Raw genomic sequence first — 20,088 nt, 5'->3', positions numbered from 1 at the left:
TTCCTCATATGTATGTGATTGACCATTATATGCATGTGGTATGGACTAGTTAATTAAATCAATTTGGATGATCGCGTCCTAAGTTTAATAAGAGTAACAAAAGAAATCCACACTGGGTTCTTGGGTTAATCAACATAGGGAACCGGGAGTAGACTCCCATGCCCTAGGCCTCATGTGTTTGTCGTTTTCCACAGATTTATACTTTCTTAAAGAACAACTTAGTAGACACCCATGCTAAATCCTTTAAGAAAGAAAATAATTAGAGTAACCCAAGAACCCGGTGTGGATTTCTTTTGTTACTCTTATTAAACTCAGGACGCGATCATCCAAATTGATTTAATTAACTAGTTCATACCACATGCATATAATGGCCAATCACATACATATGAGGAATTCAAGAAAATAGGAATTAATCAAGTTAAGCAACACAATATGATTATCACAAATGCGCCAATATTGAAATATTAAATAAGCATAATTAGGGCTTCAATCTAGCCCTCCTAAAGAGTTAGTTATACATGATGAAAATAAAACTAAAAAGAAAAAGGAAAGAAAGAACCGAAAGGTAGCATCCAATTCCTCTCCCCAAAGTTGTGTCTCTTCCAAAATTGTCTCCTGAATTGTGAGGCCTAGAGGTCTATTTATTGGGCTTAGGACAGTCCTAGAAGCCCTAGTAATCCTAGGAAATTCGGATATTTAAGTCATAGTCCAATTAGGATAAAGAAAACCTAAGTCCAAATCAGAATAGAATTCATCCAGAATTGCGTTCTTATCTTGCAGGGTGATTTTTCTATAGTGGTGCTCTGAATTAGGAAAATAATATTTCACAATGATTGTAGCATTTACAGTTAGCTTTCTAATGCCACTTGAATCACCTCAATCGGATATTTGAGCTGAAAGTTATGGTCAAAATACCAAGATGTATGTAAAATCCAATTTTGAATCCAATCCGATTTTGACTTCAATTTGAAAAATTCCGATTTAATCCTTTCATTTATTTGATTAAACTTAACCAAATCTTCTAGGTCTTCCCAATTTTCCCTTTAAGCTTTGAACTTTTCTGGAAACGCTTTTTTTTCTTCCACGACCTATGAAACAAAGAAAATACAAAAAGGAAATAAAATAGCACAAACTAATAAAACTAAGGAATTAACAAATATAAATTAAGGGGCTAAAATACATATATTTTAGCAGTTATCACACCCCCAAACTTACATATTGCTAGTCCCTTAGCTATACGAAACTAAAAACAAAATGGAAAACAGTAAATAAAAAAGATAAATTCATCTTTCGTAGGATGTACAATTGCATTTAGCATATGCAACAAGCCTTTTAAACCCCTAAGGATTCCCTAGAGGACGAGTGAAGTCTCGTGAGGGTTTTCCATAAATGTTACCCACAAACATCATGCAAGAGTTCATGTTATTCAAAAAATTAAAGTATCGCTCAAAAATCATGATTTTCTTTCACTAGCACGCTTAAAAAGATAAACTCAATCTTCACAATGAATTGGAATTTTAAAATTTAATCACTTACAAAAGACATGCTAAGGCATCACAAGTTCGAAACAGTGTAAAGTGAATTAGCACATAAATACGAAGCTTCCAATTATTTCCAATGTGCGATGTCTCAATATCTCAAAGTTCACTAAAATCCCTATTAGAATGAACAACAATGACATATTTTTCTTTTCTTTTTCTTTTTTTACTTTTTTTATTTTTATTTTTTATTTTTTTTATTTTTTCTTTTTGGTCAAGTTGTGCAATGTTTGGTTCCATTAAGCTTTCAAATTGATCCATGTAGCGAGTGTGAAGTCAATGACTCCCAAACCAGGTGGTTTTAGGGCATTAGGTGTGTTAAGTGCCAAAATATCAATATTTTAGCCCTTAAACTTCTGTGTGTTAATTCCTTAATATTGTTAATTTGTGTTATTTTAGTTCTTTTGTGTTTTCCATGCTTTAGTAAGCTTTTGGAAGAAAATGAAGTAAATCTTGAAGATTTGGGCTTAAAGAGAGAAATTGGGAAAAGTTGGAGCGCCTGACAGTGCGATCGATCGCAGGTTCCCTGCGATTGAGCGCACTACCAGAGAAGACAAGTAGCAAATCGGTCATGTGCAATCGAGCGTACAGTAGAAGAGGCTCGATCACAGACGTGCGATCGAGCGCACACGGTTTGCGATCGATCACACCCATGCGCAGGAGACACATCAAGAGTGTGGCCAGACTGCTAGTATTTCCATATTAGGGTCTTCCAACTCCCACTTGTAATAGGAGTAAAACCCTACGAATTTCCTAGGTTTACTAATGTAACAAGGACTTCTAAAGCTTATAAATAGACCGCTTAGCCTCTAGGAATAAGTGTGGAGAAAAGAGGCACAAGCTCTGAATAGGAACTGAAGGCTACATCAAAAGGAGTTTGGGTTTTCTTCTCTTCCACCGTTTATTTTTATTATGTAGTTTATATTTTTAATTAGGGCTAGATTGAAGCCCTAATCATGTCCTTTTAAGATTGCAATATTGACGCCTTTGCTACAATTATATTTTGGTGTATTTAACTTGATTAATACCTGTTATTTTATATTCCTCATATATGTTTGTCTGGCCAACATATGTATGTTGTATGACTAGTTAGTTAAATCAATTTGGATGACTGAGTCCTGGGTTTAATAAAAGTAACAAAAGATATCCTTGCCGGATTCTTGGGTTAATCAACATGGAGAACCGGGAGTAAACACCTATGCCCTAGGCCTCGTGTGTTTGTCGATTTCCACAAATTTATGCTTTCTTAAAAACAACTTAGTAGACACCCATGCTAAATCCTTTAAAAAAGAAAAGAATTAGAGTGGACACTCATGCCTAATTCGTTGCTTAGGAAAATCAATAGTTTAAGGAGTAGACACCCATGCCCTTAGGTTGACAAACATTAGATATACCGGTATAATTGGCGCATTGGCATATTGTTATCTTAATTAGTCTGATTAGTGGTGGATATCAAAACCCTAATCCATTTTAGTTTTAGTTTATCTTTTATTTTATTTCTTTATTTTGACTAAATTATGACAATTGAGTTTTATCTATTAATTAAATAGGAAATTACTTCTAAACATAATTTACCAATCCTTGTGGGAATGATCTTGTATTTGCCTGCTATACTATCGTTTGATCTTGTGCACTTGCAAGTAAAACGTACTAAGTATTTGCCTATTAATTTAGGTATGTATTTGGCATAACAAGGTGTAAAACACCCCTAAGGACGTACTAACTCGAGTCAAAAAGGCTACGAAACTAAACTAACCATGACATTAATCAAATCAAAATTCTTCACCTTTTGACGTGAACACTCAATGCTTTGAGGCAAGAGGTCCAGTTACTTAGTAAAAAGCTTATCAATGATCATATTTTTTTTTTCTTTTTCTTTTTATCACATATGTATATATGCCAAAGTATCCATCTAATAAATCATCCAGTTTCACCCAAGACATAGACACACATCAGACGTCATGTCATACCCCACAAATTATGTGCCAATGTGCTTATGTAAGATCAGATCAAACATGTGAATTCTCAACTGTCATAAGCAAGTAACCAAACTTAAAAACTCAATTATTAGATCATGTGTTCAAAATTTTATGCTCACCAATGAAATCAAACCACAATTTTTTCAGATCAACCAAAATTTTAAGGTAAACATGAATATGCATAAATATTTCTTTTTTTTTTTTTTTTTTTTAACAACAAAACAACAAAGCAAACAACATGAAACTGGGACAGATTGTGTGTAAAGTAAAGTGTTCCCGTACCCCCAAACTTAAATTATACATTGTCCCCAATGTGTCTATAACATGGAAAGAATTTACCTGGGAGATGGACGAACTGTTTGGAATAGTGTGGCTCATAGCACACCCCCAAACTTTGAATTGAAGCACACTTGTCTCTGCAAAACACTAAAGTAACAAATGAAAACAGAAACAAAATAAAATAAAATAAAACACACACAATAAAATAGAATAAAATCAAAATAAAACAAACAAACAAAAATAAAAAGCATATGCTATGGGGTGCCTCCCATGAGCGCTAAGTTTAACCTCTTCAGCCAGACTGTAGTACTTTAAACTTGAAGCACCAATCTTTCCTTCTCCTACACCAAAGGGAATGAATCTTTTCTGTTGCAAGATGCTTCTGAGTGTTTATAGATCTGGGAGGACTACTTTGAGTTTTCTCAAACAATTTCTCATCCGGTGGGGAATCATGAACTGGAATAAAGTAGGAAGAAAACTCAGGGAGCTTCTCTATCTTGATGTCCTTAATTTGCTCATATGGTAGCTCTAATAGACTTCTCTCCTGACCTCTTGGTGTTTCAGGAATAAGAGCCAATGTTGAAGAAATTTCAGTGCTCTCTTCTTTTTCCTGATGTGACTCCTGTGGAACTTCGGTTTGCTCCTCCTTCCCCTCTTCCACTTGATTTTCAACCACCTCTTCACTCCTCAATGTGACAGCTTACTCATGATAGTCGGTGCACTCTTCCTCCATATATAGTCCATTAGGATTTGCCATCAACTGACCTTAACATTCTTCTTCTTTGAGGATATCTGATATTTGCTTGAGATGAGCCTCCATCCTTTCAAATGATTGCATGCGAGAGCTCTCCCTCCTTTCAAATGATCGATTTCTTTCCTCCATTTGGCTAAGAGAAGCTGATATTATTTCTTCTAAGCTGGCATGTGCTTCTTCTAAGGCAGGACTCACTTCTTCTAAGGCAGACCTTTTTGGAGGAGCCGGGCCATAAATGAGGTTAAGAATGCCACCATGGTCAACGCCCAAGCAATTGCTAAGATGCAGAATCAAATCGGATAGATAGCAAATCACTTGGGTGAGAGAGAAAAGGGAAAGTTCCCGAGCCAGCCCTTGCCCAACCCTAAAGGACAATTTATGGTTGGAAATTCCTCCAATCCTGCACATGGGCAGGAACATGGGCAATCCATTGTCACACTTAGGTCAGGGAGACAAGTGGACAATCAAGTAGTTCTGCCAAAAGAGAACCCCAATATGCTACAAGGGCAAGATAGTAACAACAATGAGGGGAGAGATGCTGAGCCTTCTGGAGTTATACCCATTGTTGAGGATCCCCCAAGGATGTTTGTTCCCAAAGTACCCTGCCCAGAAAGACTACAGGCTCCTAAGAAAGGGGGACATTTGAGGACATTTTGAAGGTGTTCAAGCAAGTCCAAATCAACATCCCATTTTTGGATGCCATCTAGCAAGCGCTGTCATATGCCAAGTTCTTCAAGAACTTGACTACTGTCAAGATAAGGACGAATGTCTTGAAGAAGGTGTTTCTGACTGAGCAGGTCATCTCAATCCTTCAATGCAAGCTGCCCATCAGGTATAAGGACCCTGGGTGTCCCACCATTTCTTGCATGATAGGAGTCAGCCGGATTGAAAAGGCTTTATTGGACCTTGGAGCAAGTGTGAATCTTCTGCCCTATTCAGTATACTTACAATTGGAGTTAGGGGAATTGAAGCCCACATCTATGACACTCCAATTGGCTGACAGGTCGATGAAGATTCCAAGGGGAATAAATGAGGACGTATTAATCAAGGTGGACAAGTTCTATTTCCCTATGGATTTCATTGTGCTAGACACAGAACCGGTTCAGAATGTTGGGATTCAAATACCGGTGATTTTAGGGCGACCATTCTTAGCTACGGCTAACGCCCTGATCAATTGTAGGACGAGGGTGATGAAGATTTCTTTCAGAAATATGACATTGGAGATGAATATCTTTGATATCAGCAAGTAGCCACTGGAATATGATGAGGTGAGAAATGTATGCTTGATAGAGGAGATTATCGAGGAGAATGTTAGTGAGTCAAGCATCGAAGACCCCATGGAAGCATGCTTTGCTCAATTTGGAGATAATTTGGACCTAGATAAGCTAATTGAACAAGCTAATGCAATTTTGGAGTCTGCTCCAGTGATGAGCAGTGAGAATGGGGAGACAACAGTACCAGAGCACCCAAAGAAGGAACTTAAGCCCTTACCGGACACCCTTTAAGTATAAGTTCCTCGGTCTAGCAGATTCGTTGCCTGTGATTATAGCTTCAGATTTGGTTGGTTCTCAAGAAGAGAAGTTATTAGACGTTTTGAGAAAACCTAAGAAAGCTATTGGATGGACCATAGACGATATCAAAGGAATCAGCCCCTCAGTGGTAATGCAGAAGATACATCTGGAGGAGAATGCCAAGCCATCGAGGGAGCCACAAAGGAGGCTAAACCCAACTATGCAAGAAGTTGTGAGAGCAGAAGTGATTAAGTTGTGGGATGCAGGTATCATATATCCAATTTCTGATAGCAAGTGGGTGAGCCCGATTCACGTTGTGCATAAGTGGGCTGGATTGACAGTAGTGAAGAACAAGGATAACGAGTTGGTCCCAACTCATATTCAGTCAAGATGGAGAGTATGCATAGACTACTGCAAGCTGAATGCCACTTCGAGGAAGGACCATTTTCCACTCCCATCCATTGATCAGATGGTGGAGCGCTTAGCTGGGCATGAGTACTATTGCTTTTTGGATGGTTATTTTGGTTATAACTAGGTCCCTTTGGACCCCGAAGATTAGGAGAAGACTACATTCACTTGTCCTTTAGGGACGTTTGCCTATCGTCGTATGCCTTTTGGGTTATGCAATGTGTTGTGCAAATTTATTTAGCTCGCAAATGCACGAATCGATTGTAGTTTAATGGATTGCAAGTGCGAGGTCGAACCCACACGGAATTGTATTTTTGAAAGAGCAATTTATTTCTAAACTAATTAAATCCTAATCTAGTTTCAAAAATGGTTTTAAAATTGGGTTTTTTAAAATTAAAAGACTAAACATAAACTAAATAAACTAAGTAAATCTAAGGATAAAGGTACTAAGGTTTAGGAATTCACACTCACCAAATCATAACAACATACTTTATGTTCATCCATATTAATCCGAAGTTCTCACAAATTAAATCATAGATATGTTTTACTATGCTTCAAAGAATTAATCAAAATCATCCCATGTATCAATTCATTGACCAAATCACAAAAGGAATCCAAATTCAATTGAAACACCAGATGTATCCATAGAAAAAATTACAAGGGATATCCAATTTTTATGAATTAAAAGCCAAGCAATCAATTATATGAAATTATTTCAAATCATCACATGTATCCTTGAATCACAAGAGATATCCAAGAATCATTCCACACAATTGATTAGAAGTAACACAATTGAAATATAAAACCCAATAAAATCGGAATAATAAAAACTTACATAAAAGTGATGTTGTTCTTCATCGGTGAGGCTTCATCCCCAACCTTAGTTGGGAATTTAGCTCCACATAAAAATAAAATCTAAACCTAAACCTAAAGAAAAACTAAACTAAAGAGAAAAGCTGTAGAATTTTGCCTCTGGACTTGTATATCTTTTCTTGAATGCAAAGAAGTCTATTTATAGGCTTAGGGAAGTCCTAGAAGCCCTATTAAACGTAGATAATTCGAAGGTCTGTCTCCAAATCAAAATAGAAGTCTGAAATCGGAATAGAATTCATCCAGATTTGTGTCATTTACTTGTGGGGCGATTTTGGCATAGTAACCTTCCGAATTAGGAAAATCTTATTTCAAAACGAATTCTAGAATTTTGTGTTAGCTTTCCAATGCTGCTTGAATAACCTCAATCCGATATTTGAGCGGAAAGTTATGATCAAAATACTGAGACATGTACATAATCTGAATTTGAATCCGATCTGAAATCTTATCCAATCTGATCTTTTATCCAATTTAATATGATTTAACCTTTTTCTTGGATTTGGTTAAACTTAACCATATCATCTAGGTCTTCTCAAAGTATGCTTTCTTCCAAACTTTGCATTTTTCCCTTTAAAGTTGTAGTTTTTCTTTAATGACCTACAAAACACTAAAAACGCAAAACTAACACAAAATATTAAATAACGACACAGCTAAAGGATTAACTAAAGTAAATAAAGGGGTTCAAATATGCAACATTTGGCACTTATCACAATGCACCCACCACTTTGTAGCGGTGCATGATTAGTATTTTCTCTAACATGGTTGAACGTTTCCTTGAGATTTTCATGGACGATTTCTCAGTCTTTACGTCATCTTTCGAGGAGTGTCTGCACCGCCTCACTCTTGTCTTAGTGTGGTGCAAAGTAAAGAACCTTGCGCTCAATTGGGAAAAATGTCATTTTATGGTAAAGCAGGGGATTGTATTGGGGCATGTCATTTCTCATCGTGGGATTGAGATTGTCAAAGCGAAGGTGGATTTGATTTCCAACCTTTCACCCCCACATACAGTGAAGGAAATTTGTTCTTTTCTGGGCCATGCGGGATTCTTGAGGTGATTCATCCAGGATATTCAGCAAGATCGCCAGGCCCCTGTGTAAGTTGTTGGTAAAAGAGACCCCATTTATATTTGATGAGTATTGTAAGCAAGTATCCGGGGCTTTGAAGAAAATTCTGACGTCCACACCCATTATTCAGCCACCCAACTGGAGTGTGCCATTTGAGATCATGTGTGACGCTTCAGATTATGCAGTTAGAGCTGTTTTAGGGCAGCATGTTGATAAACTCCCCCATGTCATCTACTATGTTAGCAGGACACTAAACGATGCACAACTCAATTACTCTACCATTGAGAAAGAGTTTATGGCAGTCATTTTTGCTTTGGACAAGTTCAAATCCTACTTGCTAGGATCTAAAGTCATTATCAACTCGGATCATGGAGCATTGAAGTATCTTTTCTCCAAAAAAGATGCTAAATCTCGTCTCATCCGGTGGATTTTGCAGTTACAAGAGTTCAACATAGAGATTCGAGATAAGAAGGGTTCCGAAAATGTGGTGGTAGATCATTTGTCTAGGTTGATAGTGGATTTCACTAAGGATGCCATCCCCATTTCTGAGACCTTCCCTGATGAGCAATTGATGCACATTGCTCACAATTCTGCACCATAGTTTGCTGATATAGTGAACTATCTTGTAAACTGGCCAAATGCCTTTACATTGGGGGCTACAAGATAAGTCTAAGTTTTTGGCCATGGTGAAGTACTTTTTCTGGGACGATCCATATCTGTTCCAGTATTGTCCCGATCAGATCATTAGGAGGTGTATTCTTGAGCATGACCAATGCAATGTCATCTATTTGTTATGATCATGCCTGTGGAGGCCATTTCAGTGCTCGAAAGACCATTGCAAAGATTTTGCAATGTGGATTTTATTGACCTACCCTTTTTCGAGATGTTCATACATATTTCACCTCTTGTGAGCTTTGCCAGAAGCTAGGGAGTATTTCTAGACGGAATATGAGGCCCCTCAATTCTATCTTGATTGTGGACATTTTTGATGTGTGGGGCATTGATTTTATGGGACCTTTCCCAAACTCCTTTGACTGCCTCTACATTCTCGTTACTGTGGACTATGTGTCCAAATGGGTGGAAGCTCTTGCATGCAAGACCAATGACCATAGAGTAGTGGTCCAATTTTTGAAGGATAATGTCTTTGCTTATTTTGGTACCCCTCGAGCTATCATAAGTGACAAAGGCAAGGATTTTTGCAACAAGATTTTTGAGCAGTTGATGAAGAAGTATTTCATCACACATAAGGTTGCCACCTCATATCACTCACATACGAGTGGAAAAGTGGAAATTTCAAATCGAGAGATCAAGCACATTTTGGAGAAGATTGTGAATCCCAATAGAAAAGATTGGTCTCTACAATTGAATGATGCGTTGTGGGCATACCATACAACATTCAAGACCCCGATTGGCATGTCACCATCCAATGGAGTTGGAGCATAGAGCATATTGGGCCATCAAGCAGTTAAATTTCAATCTTACCAAGGCCGGCTCTTAAAGAAAGCTCCAACTCAATGAATTAGAGGAGCTACGAAATGATGCATATGATTGTGCAAGGTTGTACAAGGCTCAAATGAAGAAAGCTCATGACCAGAGCATTTTGAGACGATTCTTTGAACCTGGTTGGAAAGTCCTTTACAATTCACGTCTGCATATGTTCCCAGGCAAGCTAAAATCTCATTGGACCGGCCCATTCATCATTCGATCCGTTTTTACTCATGGAGCCATTGAGATTTAGAATCCAAAGAATGGCAACACATTCAAGGTAAATGGACAAAGGATGAAACCATTCTTAGAATTGAAGAGTCTAGAGATTGAGACAACATTGTTGGAGGATCTTAGTTATCCGAAGTGATCGTCACCTGCTATGGAGAGTCTGGTTGAAGATTGTAAACATAGCGCTTGTGGGGCAACCCTTGTTCTTTTTATTTCTTGTCATTTGATTTTGTTTGTTTGTTTGTTTGTTTTTTTTTTTTTTTTTTGTTATGTTTTTCTAGACAAGTGTCTTACATTCAAGTTTGGGGGACGTTCTCTAACGTTATGCCTGAGGTTTTCTTTCCATTCGGTATTGTATTTCTGGCCACATTGGGGACAATGTGTCATTTTAGTTTGGGGGTGGGAAAGACATTACTCTCCATTTATTGTTATGTTTTGTTGTTTGTACGTTTTTTTTTTGTTTTTTTTCAAGAAAAAAAAAATTGCTATGTTGTTGATTATGCATGAGTTACACTATAACTGTGGTTTGCATTTCATTGGCTTGTTTAACATCTTGAACACATCATGTCATTAGAATCTGAGTCCTTTGACTCATTTTTGGCTTAGAGAGACTTCACATATTTTGAGTTGATCATCACAAGCACTATTAGCATAGAGTTTGTGAGGTATGAGATTTGAATTGAATAGTATGTATCTTGAGATTTGTAGGATGAATTGTTGATAAATAACCTTGGCTTGAAAATAAAATAAAATAAAAATCCAGCTTGAGTTTCTCATTGAGTAACCAGACCTCTTGCCTCATTAAGCATTGAGTGTTCGCGTAAAAAGATGTGAAATTCAAGTTGGTTGATTGTATGGCTAGTGCGGCTTCGTAACCTTTTTGACTTGAGTCATTAAGCCCTTAGGATGTTTTTACATATAATGCCCTAAAACCATCTGGTTTGGGAGTCACTGGCACAACCCTCGTTACATAGGTCAATTAGAAAGCTTAAAGGAGCCGAACATTGCACAGCCTACAAAAAAAAAAAAAAAAAAAAAAAAATGCATATCTTAACTTAAGCCTTGGTTATTTTCATCTGATAGAATTCCTATGAATTTTGAGGTACACAAGTTTTGAGTAAATTGAAGCCTCGCGATTTTATGTTAGTCTCACTTTGCACTTATTGGAGCATGTGTTGTCTCAAATATCCATTTATGAGTGAATTGATTTTAGATGTCTTGATGATGTGATTGCGGTGTTTATCTTGTTAAGCATGCTCATGAGTAAGAACCATTTGTTTGTGTTGAAACTTATTCTTGTCAATAATATAATGCTAAAAAATGTTTGTGGGCATCATTGTTATTAAACCCTCACGAGACTTCACTCATCCACTAGGGATGCCTAAGGTTTAAAAGGCTTGTTGCATATGCTAAATGCAATCATCTCTCCATTGACAACAGATTTATGTTTCATGCTTTCATGTTGTTTTTCATTTTGTTTTGCTAAGCGACTAACAAAATGTAAGTTTGGGAGTATTTGATAAGTGCCAAATATTGCATATTTGGGCCCCTTAATTTACATTTGTTAATCCTTTAGCCGTATTATAATATGAAGTTTTGTGTTAGTTTTGTGTTTTTAGGGTTTTGAAGGTTGATAAGGGAAAAGCTTGGAATTAATGCGAGAAATACCAGTTTTTGGGAGAAAGCCACCAAGGAATGCAGTGCCTGTCCCGACGGCCAACAAGCCTATCCGGATGGGGAAAACTCTCAGTAACGCCCAAACCCTAAATTACGGTTATAAATAACATATTTTTCGAGAAAAAACGCACCAAGGGGGTGCCGTTCACTATAGTTTTTGACTTTTTGACATTTGTTTAGCTTTGAACTTGATTCTCTTTGTAAGTTTGTTATTTCAATTCATTTTACTATGCTTTTTGTAATCATGAGAGGCTAAAACCTTCAACTAAGGTTGAAGATGAAGCATCACCATTGATTTATGTTCATACTTTCATGTAATGTTCATACATTTCCGTCGTTTAATTCAATTGATATTCTATTTCAATTCAATTAGTGGATGAAATTTTGTTGATTGATAGTTTGATTATTACTTGTGTAAATATTGGATATTCGATGTGTTACATCCGACAGATACATCGAATCATTTAATTTAAATTGGATATCCATTGTGATTCGTAAATTAAATGGATACATTGAATGATTTGATTTAAATTGGGTATTCATTGTGATTTGTACAATGGATGGATTCGTTGAATGTTTAAAATAGATTACTTTTCATGAAACATAGAACATGCATAGGTTATCGTTCTTCAGATGTATGAACAAAACATAAGAGTGTGTCATTTTAATTCGGTGAGGTGAATTCTAAAACCTTAATCTTTTATCATTTGATTAAAAATCATTTTCATTTAGTTTATTATTTTGCAAGAAAAATCACCCATCTTTGGAACTTGGTTAAAATATAATTGGTTTAGATAAAAATTAACTTTCACGACACAATTTCTTGCGGATTCGACGTCACACTTGCATAATCTATATTGCAAACAACTCGTGCATTTGCGAGTATTTTTAAAACTCACAACAAAATGCTATTGGATTTGGTGAAATTTCATATACTCTTTATTGGTTTTAGGCTATGTGAAATGCTATTATATCTCTTCTACTTTTCTTTCTATCGACTTTGTCACTCAACAATTAGCTGGAAGTTGTTGCCTTTCCTTGCTTTTATATTCAAGCTTCTTGATTTTGAGTACGAGTGAATATCATAGTGGAGCTATGGATCATGCTCACGCTCGGAATGGGATCCCTGGCAATACCCATGAAATTGCCCATCAAATTTTTTTTTTTTTTTAAATCATGGCCATCCATTCTCATCCAACAACTAGAAATCTGCCACGTGTCCACTTAATATAAAATAATAAAATATTATTTAAATTTTAAAAATAAATATAAAATTTTAAAATTTTAAAAAAATTATTAAAAAACATGGGGTGGTTCGGCCACCCCATTTTCCCCTAGGGGGTGGCCAGCCATCCCAGCTCAGCCTAGGGGGTGGCCAAAGTTGGGGGTGGCCGGAGCCACCCCCATGCCCCCAGGGGGTGGTTCGGCACCCCTAAAGGCCGGTTGGGGGTGGTCAAAGCCACCCTCTAGGGCCTCATGGGGGTGGTTCGGCCACCCCCTAGGGCCAAACTTGATTTATGGGTTTGGTTTGGCTGACCACTCCCTCCTGGGCCCTAGGGGATGGCTCCGACCAACCCCAAAGACCGGTTGAGAGTGGCCGAAGCCACCTGCTAGGGCTCTAGGGGGTGGTTCGTCCACCCCCAACTGGCCTTTGGTGGTGGCCAACACCACCCCCTAGGCTAAGTTGCGGTGGCCGGCCACCCCCTAGGGGAAAATGGGGTGGCCGAACCATCCCATGTTTTTTTAAATTTTTAATTATTTTATTTTATATTTATTTTTAAAATTTAAATAATATTTTATTATTTTATATTAAGTGGGACATGTGGTAGATTTCTAGCTGTTGGATGAGAATGGATGGCCATGATTGAAAAAAAAAAAAAAAAAAAAAAAATTGATGGGCAATTTCATGGGTATTATCGGGGATCCAATCCGCTCATGCTCACCCTCACGAATTCGGCTTGTGTGTTGTAGTTAGTATGCTGTTAAAAAATTGAAGGGCTTAGATTTAACTAAATAATTGAATGGCTCAGATCTATTTCAGAGTTCTAATTTATTAAACTCTCTTTCATCTATGGCTCTTCTCCTTCCTTTTCTCCTTTGTAAAATCTCTCTCTCTCTTCCATCCATCATTTTCCTTCCCAGCAAAGTCCAGAGAAAATGAAGCAAGAAAGGATTGAATTTTGCAAAAGAACCACCAGATGGGTATGGAATTTTGTAGAAAAATGTTCGAAATTTTGTGATTCTCAGAGTCTTGGACCAAGCTCTTGCCTTCATCATTCAATCTTTATGCCTTTATCTCTCTCTCTCTCTCTCTCCGTGCGTCTGCCTTTCGATTTGCATTGAGATCATTGCCTTTCTTATTCGTAATCTTGTCATCAACTTGCTCAAATGGCAAGGCCATGGATTTATCTTATGCAAAAGCTCTTTCACTTGCTACTGTTCATGCCTTTGGATGTCATTCTTTTCAAATCTTTGAATGAAGATGAGGATGCTCTCTCGTGAGTTATGATGGATGGAAGAGAGAGGTTTTACGAAGGAGAAAAAGGCATAGATGAAAGAGAGTTTAATGAATTATAACTCTAGAACAGATCTGAGCCGTTCAATTACTAAGTTAAATCTGAGCCTTTCAATATTTTAACAGCATATGTGCTTAGTTAAAACTACAGCACACAAGCTGGATCTTCTTAAGTTCTGTCTATATTGTTAATTTTTTTTTTTTTTTTTTATTATTATTATTTTATTGCGTTTTGAAAATACATGTTTTTTATTACTTTTAAAAATGAAGTTTGTTAAAGTTAATTGAAAAGGAAGAAGATGGGTTGTTTTGAGAAAAATTCGGTTGGATGCATATATTATGGTTTTGTTTTACGCTAAGATTACTTAAAAAAAAAAAAAAAAAAAAAATGAGCTCAACCTGAACTCAAGCTGGTTTCTTCTACAAATTCCTTCCAAGTTTGAATGAATTGAGTTTGAACACGGGATTTCAAGCTCAAGCCCATATAAATTTTCAACGAGTCGAGTTTGAACGGTTCAAGCTCAGTTCGGCTAAATGACAACACTATTGAGATGCATATTATAAAAAAGTAATACTATATATTACGTCGTCATCATATATAAATGATGAAGTAGTATTCATTAGCCCTTAGATTTTACTTTTATTTTTTAAACAAGAGTTTGGTTCAGGAACGAATTGACTGCCATATTATAATAATAGAATGTAAGTGTAAGTTTTGGGTTCAGTTTCCAAAAACGATTTGGGAAGTTTTCATAAACAGGAAATCAAGTTCAGCATTAAAAATGGAAATTTCCATGTTGTACCCAACACAGCAACCCAATCATATACTTTGTTGAAAATATAAAAAATAAAAATAAAAGCCCCACTTCATTCTGCCTTGCCCAAAATCCAACAAACCCTAATGAGAACCCAAAGACCAAGCTTTCATTCTTTTAAATATTCCTTCCCTTTTTTTTTTCCTTTTTTTTTTTTTTTTTAAGAAAAAAAGCCACTTCTACAATATTCCTACATACGTGGATAGCACTAGCCATCTAGCCCGCGAGAGGGCATCTGAATACGGAAAGAGTAAAAAAAAAAAAAAAAGTAGAAAAGATTTCATGACACCCCATAGCCATGTCAATCAATGGGGCGATTAAAGTTTCTGATATGGTATACAAACAGCTCGTTGGAAGCTAAGCCACCATCTCAATTTTGAAAGGATCAGCCCTTTCCTTGTAAGGGATCACTGAAAATCTTCTAAAAAAAAATCTCCCCCTTTTTCTGAGACTCTTATTTCCATTCAGGTGGCATCGATGATCGATATCAGCAGCTATCGGACCCATTTCAACAGCTTCCAAGACACCGCTTTGTTTCTGTTTCTGTTTTTGTTTTTTTCTTGGGCAAGACCATCAGGTCCAAGTTCCCTTCATATCTTCACTTTGTCTCCGACCTCAGGTTGCTCAATGCTCTTCACAGCAGACAGATCTACCGACTTAAAACTGGTGGTTAATTCTTCTATCTTCTGCTGCCAAATAAATAAACAAAGAATTTTTATTTTTATTTTTATAAGTAAACAACAAGGAATTAAATATTAAAAACAAAGATCAATATAGACAGGCATGTGTGGACTCGAGTACAAGTAATATACAGAACCCCCCGCAAAGGCTCCCATTGTATAGAACAGAATAAATTTACTAATCGGCAAAATTTCATTGGCACAACATCCTGCACTATGCCTACTTGTATGAGGAACCCTTCTTTATTCTTTAATCATTTTGTAAACAAAGAGAATCATTTTCAGAATATTAAGATAAATAACAGCACCCATTAGCCATGGTCCTGACAGGACATATGATTCCTAACCCTCCACCTCCAATTAACCCAACATGGCCACCCCACATTACACGCACTCACTGAAAAGCTTGAATAAGATCAGAAAAGTGAGAAACCAGATTACTTGTTAGAAAGAACAAAGCATAAGGTGGGAATTAGGGAAGAAGGCAAAACCTCCAGATTATAATGTGGTGCAAATTGCCTTGTCCTCTTCTCTTGCATCACCTTCTGGCGGCTTTCATAAAAATCGAAATCATCCAATATGGATGTCTTGGACGCATGGTTCTTAAAAATATTCAAAATTTCAATACCCAGAGAAAATCTCACCTGCAAATGAAAGATGGGCAAACATTAAGCATGGCAAGAATGGCACCCAAAAATTCATTGAAAACCTAAATACTAAGCAACTAATTAGTTATGCACACCTCCTGCGTGTCTCGACTATTGGTAACAGGCTTGTTGTCATTATTCTCAAGTATTATATGCCGCAAATGCACGTTTGGAACATCTTTTATAATATGCCACTTGACAGGGAAATAACCATTCCACTTATCTTGCTGCCAGAAATCCATGTTCTTATTAAAATCAACTCGGCCAATCATCTCTGCTACTCCACAAAACTGACCACTTGCATTAACCTGAACAAAAACAAACAAAAAACCGAGACATTAGTTACTATTTTTGGGGGAACAAAAGGCATGCCAAGTGGAAACTTCTGCATTGGAATCATTATTGAACTCTAGAGCATACCGAAAAGAGAAGAAACACAGGACACTTGCTGCTTTTCTCCACCATAGTCTCTTGTGCATCTTGATATGCACTGTCCAACCTCTTATTTCCATTAGGAGTACTGGCCCACACGTTGTACTTGATGCTCTTATGAATATCATCTTCACTGTAAGATTTGATAACAAAGAAAAATGCACGATCGTATTTGGTGGAAAAGTCAGGAAGGTTATATTGATCCATCCTGATTAGAGAGGTTATGCTGTTACCATTTCCATTCCCATCAGTTTCCAGGGATCCAGCCGCATTACCTCCAGACATCAACACACTTTTTGCATTGGCTGTTCTAGGACCCTGGTTCTGCTCATTAAGCAAACTAATATCACTGACACCATTGACCTTGCTTCTGGATTTCAGCTTCTCTGTGCCGCCCCAACCCCTTCCACTTGCTTTTAAATTAACTGGACTGTTTGAATAAAGCAATCCACCCTTCCTTTGGTTGTGCGCTGAGAACTTTGAACTGGGTAAATAACCTTTAGCGAGCATATCTGACTGGAAAGATGAGCCATGAGGAACGGCCTAAAAATCATTTCAAAATTCATTAACATTGCCACAGGAGGAAAGTATATAACACTACAGAGCACAAAGAACCAGAATACCTTGTTCACTAGTTTTAGCGGTTTGTGCATGCCATGACCAGATGCGACATCCAATGGTGACAGGGTGTTACTAATATCCAGTGGATTGCTAAAGCCAGAAAAGGATTTAGAATGAGGAGCATGGCCATGACTTGGAGAAGATAAATTAGGTTTAGGGCCCAGAAATTCTGGAACTCCAGCATAGCTATTTCCAAAAGATCCATCTCCAACAAGGAGGGATGGATCCCATGCGTAGGGTGATGGTGCCAACTCCCCATAAGGAAGAGTAGTGGGATAATATCCAGGGGAAGCCATGGATGGTTGAAAAATGGGGCTTGAAGGATATGCCTGCTGATCAACGTATTGTCCATCAACACCAATTGTAGTTACCGGCAAGTATGGAGAGTAACTGGGCTGAAATCCCGGCATGATGTAGACAAAAGATCCATTATCTGTTTGCATGACCTAAATGAAGCAAAAGCGAATGTAAGTTCAACTTGTCATGAAATGTCAAATCGAATACGCATGATATTAGTAGCAAGCTAAATTCCAGACTTGAGCATTAATTGCCAGAAATCAGGTCACAGATTGAGATACTCACAGGATACTGAAGTTCCGTTCCATCACCGCCAACATAATAGGCTTGGTTGTCCAACTCTCCATAGGAACCTTCATAACCTGTGAACATGCTATTGTAAGACGTGAAAACATAAATACACAATCAATAAAAAGACAATACTAAAATAGTGAAGTTCATATTATCAGCCACAGCTAACCTGGATAGTAGTATCCATAATAGCCGCTTGTCGAATAAGACATGCCTTGATCAGTAGTAAGGGAATCTTGGTCAACTTCGCTCCCTTTGACACTGCCCATGGCATCTCCTGCAGATGATATACATGATGTTGCATCGGATTGCGGGCTCATATCTTTTGAAGGAGCCTGAATTTATGTACCCAAGTTCACAAATCAGTTGTAATGCAAAAGAGAGACACCATTATCGAAAAAATAACATCCATAGGAAAGCAAATCTCAAAGAATTCAATAATATTTAATACAGACATCACCTATGTGATCAAATACCACACCCTGAAACTTGTAAATTAAGCTTATCATGCATCTCCTATTTACTCCAAAAGTTATTTGATCCAGAAAGTGAGCCCGATTTTGGTTCAACCCCAAATACGATTTCCAAAAATACTTGTTTACAGGAAGAAGCACCAAAAAAAAAAAAAAAAAAGAAAAAGAAAAGCGAAACTTTCGTAACACAAGCTTCTTATATCCTACAAAAACGGGGGTTACCAACACGCCAAAACAAAGTTTACTTTTTCAACGATATATTCCATCAACTATAAAAAGAGGCTCCGAAAATTATATTTAAACATCAAGGTTCAGTGCAGTTTTGAGATTACCAGATTGGAATCAGCGACCTCCGCAACAACTCTTTTCGGATTCCTCACCATTTCTTCTAGTAATTGTAAATCTGAATCCGACAGGGAAAATTAAACAAACAAGCAAAAAAGTAAATAAAAATTAATCATTAAAATCACTAGAATATACATAAAAACGCAGAGCTAAGAAAAAAATTATTCAAAAAGAGATTGAATTGAGCTACCAGAGTTCGTTTTCCAATCTCTTTTCACCGCTTCGGATGAATCAGATCGGTGCAGAGACAAAGAGAGAGAAGCACAAAAGGAGCTCCAGAAGAAACGAAAAAGAGACACAGCAATAGCGGGAAAACCAAAAAGCGGAAGGCTCGGGCGGATTTAGATTATGATTTAGACAATTTCCATTACAAATCCACACAAGAAAACAAAATCCAGTGGTTAGGTTCCGGCGGAATCGGAGTTTCCCTCCTTTTGTCTGAAACACCGAGGAATTCGCTCACTCGCGCTGTGAATTGTGAATTGGAATGAGAAAGAAGTTAGAGGGAAATGGACGATGACAATGATTCCATGATATCAACCAAAAGAAAGCATCGCCAGCAATGTGAACGGTCATTTATTTAATCAATCTGTGGTGCGGTAGGACTAAGCGACGGTGGTGAGGCTCCCACGTCACTCCTCCTTTTCCTTTTCTGTTTTATTCGTTGATTTGCTCAGCCGTCCGATTATCACGAGAACAACCCCTCTCTCTCTGTCTCGTACCCCGAGAAAAACAACTTCTAATAATTGGTTGATTTGTAGAGATTAATTATTCCCAAGAATATTTATTACAATTAAGTAAAGAAGGGTACAAAGAATTAAAGTAATGCTATTGGCTAATTTTTTTTATAAATTTAATCGTAATTTTAAAATATTATATCAATATTGAGAAAATAAAAATAAAAATAAAAGTGATGGGTAAGATTATTGGAAGAATTATAATAATATTATAGGCTCCTTCTGATATTTGAAGTTGAGGCGGTGCCACCTCACCAGTGGTCCTATCACCTACGGACCGACTTCCCGACACTATGATGTACTCATCGATTTACTTTGTGGACGTTCTAGCACCCACGGCTCATTGTAATTTGTCTGGAAACCATTTTTTTCTTTTTTAAGTCAACTTTATTTCTTTACATTAAACAACAGTTTTTTTTTTTTTTTTTACTTTATATAT

General features: G+C 37.1%; 2 protein-coding genes across 4 annotated transcripts; one reads left to right on the top strand and one right to left on the bottom strand.

The window, feature by feature from the left end:
• Nucleotides 1-4,928: 4,928 nt before the first annotated feature.
• Nucleotides 4,929-5,800, top strand: LOC132185206 (uncharacterized). The gene is made up of 2 exons (XM_059599011.1): nt 4,929-5,147; nt 5,258-5,800. The coding sequence occupies exons 1-2, from the start codon at nt 4,929-4,931 to the stop codon at nt 5,798-5,800; spliced, it is 762 nt and encodes a 253-aa protein (XP_059454994.1).
• A 9,350-nt stretch (nt 5,801-15,150) lies between these two features.
• LOC132184653 (YTH domain-containing protein ECT4-like) lies at nt 15,151-19,449 on the bottom strand. 3 transcript variants are annotated; one of them, XM_059598369.1, is made up of 9 exons: nt 19,103-19,449; nt 18,900-18,970; nt 18,264-18,429; nt 18,089-18,165; nt 17,509-17,952; nt 16,874-17,428; nt 16,549-16,761; nt 16,298-16,450; nt 15,151-15,815 (listed from the first exon to the last, which is right to left on the bottom strand). In XM_059598369.1, the coding sequence occupies exons 2-9, from the start codon at nt 18,948-18,950 to the stop codon at nt 15,717-15,719; spliced, it is 1,758 nt and encodes a 585-aa protein (XP_059454352.1). In that variant the 5' UTR covers nt 18,951-18,970; nt 19,103-19,449; the 3' UTR covers nt 15,151-15,716. The 3 variants fall into 3 exon arrangements, with proteins under 3 accessions (XP_059454352.1, XP_059454353.1, XP_059454354.1); XM_059598370.1 differs by having other exon boundaries at nt 15,151-15,812; XM_059598371.1 differs by lacking the exons at nt 18,900-18,970; nt 19,103-19,449 and having other exon boundaries at nt 15,152-15,815; nt 18,089-18,176; nt 18,264-18,354.
• Nucleotides 19,450-20,088: the final 639 nt, after the last annotated feature.

Source organism: Corylus avellana, chromosome ca6 (genome assembly GCF_901000735.1).
Source record: "Corylus avellana chromosome ca6, CavTom2PMs-1.0".
NCBI classification, from domain to species: domain Eukaryota; kingdom Viridiplantae; phylum Streptophyta; class Magnoliopsida; order Fagales; family Betulaceae; genus Corylus; species Corylus avellana.
The sequence above is the reverse complement of the archived record's forward strand: the minus strand, read 5'-3'. Positions and strand labels throughout refer to the sequence as shown.